At 38.6% G+C, this 9,701-nt stretch overlaps 2 protein-coding genes across 2 annotated transcripts; both read right to left on the bottom strand.

Moving 5' to 3' along the window:
- Nucleotides 1-658: 658 nt before the first annotated feature.
- On the bottom strand, nt 659-3,328 carry LOC145902749 (trimeric intracellular cation channel type A-like). Its single transcript, XM_082990848.1, has 7 exons — nt 3,226-3,328; nt 3,065-3,164; nt 2,595-2,748; nt 2,390-2,520; nt 1,987-2,116; nt 1,622-1,742; nt 659-1,133 (listed from the first exon to the last, which is right to left on the bottom strand). The coding sequence occupies exons 1-7, from the start codon at nt 3,241-3,243 to the stop codon at nt 1,041-1,043; spliced, it is 747 nt and encodes a 248-aa protein (XP_082846974.1). The 5' UTR covers nt 3,244-3,328; the 3' UTR covers nt 659-1,040.
- A 2,181-nt stretch (nt 3,329-5,509) lies between these two features.
- LOC145903388 (uncharacterized) lies at nt 5,510-7,606 on the bottom strand. Its single transcript, XM_082991470.1, has 5 exons — nt 7,075-7,606; nt 6,692-6,858; nt 6,492-6,533; nt 6,253-6,423; nt 5,510-5,789 (listed from the first exon to the last, which is right to left on the bottom strand). The coding sequence occupies exons 1-5, from the start codon at nt 7,139-7,141 to the stop codon at nt 5,619-5,621; spliced, it is 618 nt and encodes a 205-aa protein (XP_082847596.1). The 5' UTR covers nt 7,142-7,606; the 3' UTR covers nt 5,510-5,618.
- Nucleotides 7,607-9,701: the final 2,095 nt, after the last annotated feature.

Below are 9,701 nucleotides of genomic sequence, written 5' to 3'. Positions count from 1 at the left end.
TATGCCAACATGTTTGCTCTGCGCCACAAGCGGAAAACTTGATTAAACATAGAAATCAAATTTTGATTTTTGTCGTATTTAATAATGTTATTTGCATTCTACGTGTCCTCACCTTTCGAAAACATAATGTAGATGTATAGTGTTGGAGTTTCGTAAGTTATGGCTGTTAATAAAAGCGATATACTCGCAATTTACAGTTGAAAACAGTCGTGGCTGCAAACCAACAAAAATACAAATGTTATAATTTAAATGTGCATTCCGGAGCATATCTGCTAAAATTTAGTTCAGGTCTGTAGACCGCTGTGGCCAATTTGGTAAGATTTTGTGATACCCATCACCAAATAAATAAGATGCGATGTTTTGTGTGCATTTTGTTGCTTCTGTTATCACTATCATGTAATATTTGCGAAATCGATTTTTCGAAATAAAATGTGATGCCGAAAATCAGGCTTGTTTTGTCACTGTGTGCACTTTATCAATGCATTTATTATTGTTTTAGAAAGCCCCGTGGGCCCCCTTAATAGGTTATTGTTGGCCCCTGAAAGTCCATGTATCCCCAGTTAAAAACCATGATTTTGTTCATACTAATTTGTGTTTTGGATTGTAATAAAAACTGGGGCAGGAAAGTATTAGAAAAAAATGTCGACACTCGCAATTTATGAATGATAACATATGGTTTATTAATGAACACAGTCATGCTACATATTAGTATCTTACATGGCTGTACAACATCAGGCAGAACAAGATATCATGCAAACATACAAAACAAACACACAATCTTCGCTACTATTTCCTTTAAAAAACTTATCATTTAGTGAAATTGTCCTGTGGATTTACATTTGCCAGTTTCTGTTGTAAAAATGTACAGTGTAATACTACAGTTGTTGGGTAAAAATGTTATCTTTAAACCAGTGCAAAAAGAGCTTGATTACAAACTTACAAATATCTACAAGTTACACATAATCTGACACTTCATGAATCAGATATTTTCAATGAAAATCACTCAATCTCATCTTCTGCTTTAATCCTCGCATTCTCGTTTATTTAACAAGGTCACAAAGGACAACAATCTTCCTTATGACCTCATGTAAGGGGTCAACGCACTCTACGTGGTGGCCAAGTGCCTCCAAAATCTGAAACAAAGCCAGATGGTTAAAGTTCTGTGCAACACATAAACGCACATAGATCCTTATTTAGGAGTAATTATTTTTCTGCTGGTAGCCTATATCACATTTGATCAAAATACAGGAAGTCTCCGCCATAAGAATTGAGGTTAACTATATTTTTGTTATAATTTACCACAACGGGATTCGAACCCGCGTTATTCTGTGGTCGAATCCCGACCAGGGTTACAACATAAACGACATTTTTACCCTGAACTCATCTCTCCACCATGTTTAAAGCCTCATAGCTGCACTATTCTATTTTTTAAACAACTTTATTCCCACGAGTTTTCGCGAGCTTGATCTCGCTTCATCAGGTGTTGCAAAATCAATGAAGCACTTAATCAAGCTCGCGAAAGCTCGTGCGAGTAAAGTTGTTTAACAGTCAGTCTCTTATTAAAACAGTGCACCAGCAAGTACTGTAGGCATAGCTACACTATATAATAGGAGACACTTACCTCGGCAGTAATGTAGTAGAGGGCACATATGGCTTGAACCACGCAAGCCGAAACCACACTCACACACCCAGTATGAACCACAGTCAGTAGCAGAGCATCACAGAACGACAGCTTGGCTCTCCTACAATCGTACGAACGTTAATGTGGTAATAAGCAGTTGTACTTGAACAAAATTATAAAACTTAGTTAAGAAAGAAGAACTACAGAGACTAAATGCTCCATGTAAAATTCTTCCACTACTTGACACAAAATAAACAATATAATTATAATAATAAAGTACAATGAAAATAACAGTATGGCCAACATTTAAACAAATTCTAAGATACAAAACCCATTATTGCATAACAATGGGAAAACAAACATACTTTATTGGACTGACAGACTTGGCGAAGTCGCCAAACACCCCGGCAACTGCGTAACTTCCGTTTCCGGCCAGTGTACCGATGAAAACGGCGATGTAACTTCCGGGATGTGCCTTCAGTGATGCAGTCACTCCTGCAGTGTTAAGTATCCCAATTAACTTATGTTAGCGCTGTTACCGCATTTTATTTGACACGTTATTTGCTGCACCTGATGAAGCGAGATCAATCTCGCGAAAGCTCGTGCTATTAAAGTGGTTTCATAGTCAGTCTCTTATAAAAGCAGTGCACAAGCAAGCATATAGTCAATTAACTTATGTGTTGACTTTAAATCAGTTTTTAAATGACCTTCAAACTAAACGATGGTTAAACGAAATTAAAGTGTTTTTTTTAGCCCAAACAAAGGTACCGGCGTCAACTGCTGCTAAGCAACGTAGTGACATCATAATGTTGAGTAGTATGATGAGGGGCTTGAAGTCACCAAGCTCGATGTTCAGAATCTTGTTGAAGATATCGTACGGGACGAAAAGTGTAAGCCACCTAGTTGTGAATAAAACAATTGACTTATTGTGACGTCACTAACCACAACAATATCATTTAGTTTTTTAACTTACCACACGAGGGCAGTAGTGCACATCAGCTTATTGTCGGCTATGGCAGCAATGGGTGATTCCCCGGTGCAGAGAGCGAGGATTATATCCGGACCTCTGGAGAAGAGCAGAGCTCTCAAATAAGAGAGAAAGATATTCTGCTTGTGCCATTCTCGGTCTAAAAACAAACACTCCAACTCGCCATTGTTGCAAAGCAGAGCGAGACGAGAATACTACTACACCGGGTCTCAAAGTTTTCGCCAAACTTGATCCACATATAAGTCTGTGTAAAATTGAAATCTTAGCGAGTTTAATGGTTAGGTGCAGACAGGGCAACCACCTGTCATTTTTGCTCATATATTTGCGTTGTATTACTACACTAAATTACAGCGTTAATATCCACACAGATTTCTATGTTACATGGGCTTATATGTGGATCAGTTTGGAGAAAACTTTGTGATCTGGTGTAATGGTAACTTCCATTATTGACATACCTACTGACTTGACCGAGAGCAGAACCATGGTGACAAGGTATGCCAAGTCCAATTCCCATCTCATATACGGGAGAAACTCTTTGCAATATCTCGCAGAAACCTGATTATAAATTCGAATTATTTCTGTTTCTTTACAAATCATTGTTACGTCACAACCAAACCTTTTCTAGAACATCCATGTTGTTGTTGCAGTAGTCTTTAGTGCTCAATACTACAACACCTAAACCTACAATCGAAAAATTGCACTGTAGTAGGGTGTTACGCGTGCCAGTTGTGATCAAACAATCTCCTTTCCTGTGTCAACAATACTACAGCCTGTGACCTCACAAACGCCGGCTCAGATTGAGAGCTGTTGTTTGTTTAGACAAGCTCTTCCACTTAGCAAGTGGTTTCCGTTCAAAGACGAGTTTTGTTGGGGCGAATGCTTACATTAACCGAATCTATCTATTTGGAGAAAGTGTATTGTACCCTGGTCCGCACCACTTTAAAACGCATACGCCCAAATGCTGCCTACACACACACCATCATAACAAGTTACTCAACCGAGACCTCCAACATGGCTGACTTGAAAGTGCTTATTTAACAGGAGTACTTCCTGGGCACAATATTAGATATGCAACTAACTGTGTCATTCTGAGTTTCCAACTGGGTAACACTAATTACGTTTCCTTCCCGCTTTCAAATGCATCATTCGAAACAAATTAATATGAAACAAACTCTAATTTTAATATATTTTAAAATTTTTAAAGTTTGATTGTAAACTGTAAACTTAAATATTCTAACACAACAATTGATATTTTTGCAGCGTATTCAGCTACTAAACTAATCATTGTTGTAGCAGTATCAACGTACTGCAACCAACAATAGTGCATTGTGAGGCATCATCTGTCAGCATTTCCGTTTTGCAGTGCGCGCGTTTAATCACAGATATATCCCTTAATTAAGTTTTCTTTTCTGCGTTTTTTGCGGTTTTAGCATGAATTAGCGTCACATAAAAGTAGTAAAAGAATCAACCAATTCTGGTAATCAATTAGAAACCTGTGACCTCACAATCACAATGCACTACTTATTTAATCAATTAGATTTGATAATGATATGGTTATACTGACATAGGATATAAAGCACATAAACACACACAGCAACGGATTATCCACATAAGTTCCTGTTTACAGGTGACGCTGGTATAAAGTATCTGACAGCTTGTAATACAATACCCTGAGGAAAAACACTTCTCTAACCGTTGCCAATTTGCAGCAACCACTGCCGGCTTTTAACAATAAAACTCTTCGCGCACCTCAATCACACAAATCCCCCGCATAACAATGTCTGTCTCTATCTCACCCAGCACCCTAGCATTCAAATATTTAAACCACAACTAAACGTCACGGGTCTGGCTACAACGCCCGGTTATTGTTACGTCACAAACCAAGTCCCGCATTCCAGAACTGCTCGGGTCCATAGCGACGCATTGTTTGAATCGGTCACGGCTCACTGAATCGCGCGTTTTTTTCAAAATCTCTTCAGAATAACCGTTTGGAGAAAGTCCCCTGGGAGGCCAGTTCCAGTTAGAGCTTGGTTAGACATGCTATTGTTACGTTTGTAAGGCATTTGCTACCTTTTGTTTGCAAATTAAACACAAAATTTCAAGAAAAATCATAATAAGGACGTTAATAGCCTCATGTTATTCATCTTTCAAATCTTACAATAAGCGCGTATTTTCCATCACCTACTTCATAAATATTCGGGTATTTTGTGAAGAGTAAAAAGTTCGTGTGCGTTATTTACGGTTAATTGCGCGCACACGTCCGTAACTTAGAAACTTTCGTATATATCCTCAACATATTAAGGTTGAGCATTACTCAACACATGCTGGATATCCCAAATCTAAACTGGAGTGTACCTACTAGTAATATACGGAAATGACGAAATAAAAGCTGTATCGACATTTCGAGTTGCTTCTTTCCTCAAAGCAAACTATAAAGTAAGATTATTTTGCTTTGGATAACATCAGGTCATTGCTGGTACAGCCCAGTTCAAAACGCAGGTTTAAGACGCATTAACTTGTCGCATATAACAAGGCAGTATCCCCACTCAGCGAAGGCAATTATAATCTCAGTTATCGCGTATAGGCCATGAAGTTCACTGGTATCGCATCCAAGCTATAGAAACCAAACGGCCACCAGTCGAAAAGAGATTTGGAAAATCAAGCTCACGACAAAGTTGAAAATACCACTCCCTGCATACCGTAGGCCAACTACTTTACCGACGTTGCTTTTCTTTGCATAACAATTAAAGTTGTATTACAACTCAACGTACTAACCCAAAACTATGTTGTATATTGAGGTTCAGCCAACCATCATCTCACTCATCATGTTTCGCCCCATGTTAAGCGTGTTTGATAATAACCTGCAGTGTAACGGATGCATATATTTCAACCAAGTATTGCACAGAATCGCTCAACGCATAAAAAGCGTCACACCCCGATAAAAACAAGAACACTGCTCTTATGACGTCATAACCAACAACGAGAAATCGCGATGAGGTCACGCAGAGGTCAAACGTTCGACGTAGGAAAGACTGTTGGGTATTTGTCGGGAAGTTGGACCACGTGATTGTAAATTGGGGGTTCGGATGATCTGTGGGCTGAGGAGGAAGATCTTCTCAAAGATGAATTCCTCCTGGATAAAAGTTCCTCCACCACGCGGATCGTGTCCTCGTCGTGGATCTGCGACATCCCGTAGTGGTTACGTTTTTGTCGTACATATTTTATTTCTTGCATTTAAAACAATTTGGTTGCTGATGGTATTCTTTACGTTACGTCATAAGAGGTTCTTTTCGCGCCGTTATACGTCACAAACCCAGAATTCAGAAACAAATACTTTCCTTGACTATTTAACAACCTACTTACTTCTTATTTTATCCTTGAAACTATTTTTTCAGGCTAAATGTTTTGAATTTCTCCGCTAAACGTGCGTATAGACACAAATCATAATCAACATACACAAAACGGGATTGTCATTGGATCTTAATCTAATCAGCTAAACTGGCGATCACGACCGTTACAGTATTCACACAAACCCAAATGTGTGTCTAATACATGTGCAGTTTGTTGTGGTAAAAATATAAGGAAGTATTATGGCTTGCAGCGTCCAATGATATGTTGGTAATTGTCTGGACGAGTTCCTCACCTCTATTGATACTCTCCGTGCTGGGTCGTAAACGTAAGTACGGATACCAGAAGATCTGCTACTTCGGTCACCAGGTGGCGCTTCCTCCTCTATTATGACGACAGAATTGTACGACGGTGGTTGTTCCATCAGAGTTTCGTAATTGGGAGGATAATCGCTATACCTCCGAACCTGTGTTACGTCACATTATTAGCCGATGACGTAATAAACAAAAAGTGGTATAGGATAGCAACACTCACCAGTGTAACTGAGGTTCTTCTGCCGCTAGGTAGCGTAGTTTCCTGCCAATAAAACACGGAATAAGATTGATGATGAAGGTTTTTAGTTTAAACAACTTCGTAAATACGTTTTGTACAAGAAACGTCTGTGTCTATATTTAGATAAACAACAAAATGCAATAAAGAAACAACATTGCGTCGGAATAACTCATTTGCCTTACCTCTCTTACGCCATCCCGTGACGACTCGTTCCGCGTCCGACTGTCCAGTAGGAGTTTGGGGCAATATTTTCTCGAACACTTCGGGCAAACCAGTTGCCAGCTGATGATGAACAGACAAAGAATGCACAAAGCCAATATCGCCCCGATCGGAATCATAAATCCGAGATCTGCAAGAACATACGTCATAGTTTATATCATTGATGACGTAAGACCGCGTACCCGCCCATCTACTGTTTGCGTAAACTGGAATTTAAACTTTTTATTTTTGGGGGTAAATTGATGAAGAATAATTTTTTCGAATATATTATCGAGTGTTCAGACGCCCACATTCCCTATGCAATTAACCTAGGCCATGCGGTCGGAAGTAAGCTTTTTCAACTCACACAAATTGTATTCATCGGGCTCATTCTTTGCATCATTCACGTTGTTGCCGTTGTTCATGCTGTTCATGATTGATGACGTGGCAAGCAGAGATTGGGTGGTAAAGTTTGATAGGGCAGCCAGCCTTCAGCAATTTTAAAATTATTTGAAAAAATGTAATACAGAAATTACTTAAGGCACCAAATCTACACAAAAGTTTGTTCGAGGTTGCATTGATGTCGAAACGACTTCCTCAACCAATCATGTGCCCAGCTGACGTCACGTGACTTCCTTCCAGGTTTTATGCAAGCATCGAAGCTTGTGCAAGTATGTGTGATCATGTGTGCACGTATGCCATCAATGCTCACCATTGAAACATATAGGAGTATTGGGACATCATAAAACTGTCAACCTTTATCTAACGCGAGAACTAAATGAAAAGCAACAACAGCAATAACGATTATCTCTCTTTTATCCAAAAGCGCCAATAATCACATCAAACAAAAAGGCCGGAAAAATTACGTCCAGCTGTTTCATTTGTAAGGTTTATGATTGGTCACCTCAACGATTGTGACATCACAACATATATTCGGTTAGCTTGCGCAAGATACGTGCTTAATGTCGACAAACGGCTAAGTTAAGTTCAATGACACACATGTTATACCAGAGGTACAGAACCCATTAAACCAACTCACGTCAGTGTGTTTGTTGCTACTGGAAGAAATTAAGCACGCACTCACGTATAACTTCCTTAAAAAACGAAGTCCCAGCAGATTAACACGACACGATAGATGCAGACTGCTCCGGAAATGATGTCACGGTAATATTGTGACGTCGCGTTTGGTCAATGGCATCTCGATTATAAGGGTTATAACGGTTTTAACTCGAATCAAAGTTAACACATTTTGATTTAAAGTTTTAAGTTGTGAATTGCCATAATACCATACATATATTCACGCTACCATTTGTCAATACAAGTAGTTACTTTATATACTGGCCCACATCATAACAACATTTAAAGTTAAAAAGGTTCATGGGCTCTTTCCAGGTTATTTCAGACATACCAAATTGTTACAACACAGCTAACAGTTCCTACTCATTGCTGGTTTTAGAGGTTGGCAAGAAAGCTAAACGCGCTATAGCATTTTGTGTAGATAAAGCGCTTTGGTTTGCCACTGTTTTATGCTGGAAGCGCTTAGTCCACACAAGGTTTGTAATTAATCCCTGTTAATAATAGTAAACAATCGTTTCATAGAACTTCCTTTGTCCTGTTTACTGTTCAGACACAATGGAGAATAAACGATATAGAACAGTGGTTCTTATTGAGTCCTTTGACACCACCTGAAGCCTGGATAAAAATTGTACAAATATGAAATTCGGCAACAAAGCGTGAACAAAATGCTACTAACTTACTTGGGTACCGATACAACCGAAAAAAGAATCACAGCTGTTATATAAAACACTGTTTATGAACTTCCTTGTCTGTACAGACACGTCATAATATAAACTGTTCACGGAACAATCCATTCTTAACAGTGGTTTAAATATAAACTAAATCCTTTTCGACTATAATTTAAATTAGCTCATTTCGGTAAATAAAGTGCGCATTCTAATTAATGATTGATACTATTTTAAACGTCGCTTAGATGTATTTAGTGATGGATCTTTACATTTGCATATACATTTCCATAACCTGGTACCATAACCAATTGGTACGTGACCAGCCCTTATATCTACATGTAAATGAATAGACAAAATCAGCAATTGTGGCATTATCCTGCTGCCTAATAGCGTCTTATAAAGTCAGATAGTCTTTTTTCTTGGTCGTGAACTACATTGAAATATTATAGGCCTGCCACCAACTTTTCCAACAGGCTGAACAGATAAATTTGCTACAGTAAAAAGTTCACTATGAAGTGCCCTATACAAGCTGTGCCTTGCGACATTTAAATTAAAGGTCGCAACATATGGCCATGTTTAATGATTGAGCGGAATTACACGAGTTCTTTCTCCAAGATTTCACACTTATTGGCAGTATTATATTCAAAAAATATTCTGTTATTTGATCCTACTATGGTATTGTTACTTTAGTGGAACTCAAAGACTCTTGAGAAAATTTGATTTTGTAATAATAGTCATTAGCAGCGTACACTGTATCAAGTCAACGAAAACACGGCAATTATAACAGCACGTAACACAAAATGTTGCAATTTATCGTTTGTGTGTTCTGTTTCGTAACCAAACGGCCTTTAATTACTCATAATGGGCGTGTAGTACGTTTGTTAAACAATGTTAGAATGCGTCACAGCCAGTGCTACATAAATGCTTTGCTGCACCTAAGGCAAATTCTGACAAGTGTCCTAAAAAAACACGTATATTGAAATCACCAACAATTAGGGTCAAACACTGAATAACAAATTCGTCAAACAATTTCGGAGTCAAATATATGAAGGAATTAACTTTCGGTTGAAGGGAGAGTAAGCTACTACGAAGTAACAGTTTAACTTCTTAATCCTGAACCTACGTCATAAAGTTATGTAGGTGGCCTAGATTTTTAGCTGGCCCTAAAGGCACGTGTGCCTTGTTTGCCCAACAGCTAATCCGGTACAAGTCACACCACCCGACATAGTTGTCAAACTGTTATCAATGT

The sequence above is a fragment of the Ascidia mentula genome, chromosome 5, assembly GCF_947561715.1.
Source record: "Ascidia mentula chromosome 5, kaAscMent1.1, whole genome shotgun sequence".
Lineage (NCBI taxonomy): Eukaryota > Metazoa > Chordata > Ascidiacea > Phlebobranchia > Ascidiidae > Ascidia > Ascidia mentula.
The sequence above is the reverse complement of the archived record's forward strand: the minus strand, read 5'-3'. Positions and strand labels throughout refer to the sequence as shown.

Coding starts and splice junctions, on each gene's coding strand:
- LOC145902749 (XM_082990848.1), bottom strand. Junction 2,749..3,064: donor GCTCTCGGTCAAGTCAGTAG/GTATGTCAATAA, acceptor GTTTGTTTTTAG/ACCGAGAATGGCACAAGCAG. Junction 1,134..1,621: donor TCTACTACATTACTGCCGAG/GTAAGTGTCTCC, acceptor GCTTTGTTTCAG/ATTTTGGAGGCACTTGGCCA.
- LOC145903388 (XM_082991470.1), bottom strand. CDS start 7,141: ATGAACAGCATGAACAACGGCAACAACGTGAATGATGCAAAGAATGAG. Junction 6,534..6,691: donor CACGGGATGGCGTAAGAGAG/GTAAGGCAAATG, acceptor TTTTATTGGCAG/GAAACTACGCTACCTAGCGG. Junction 6,424..6,491: donor GAAGAACCTCAGTTACACTG/GTGAGTGTTGCT, acceptor GACGTAACACAG/GTTCGGAGGTATAGCGATTA.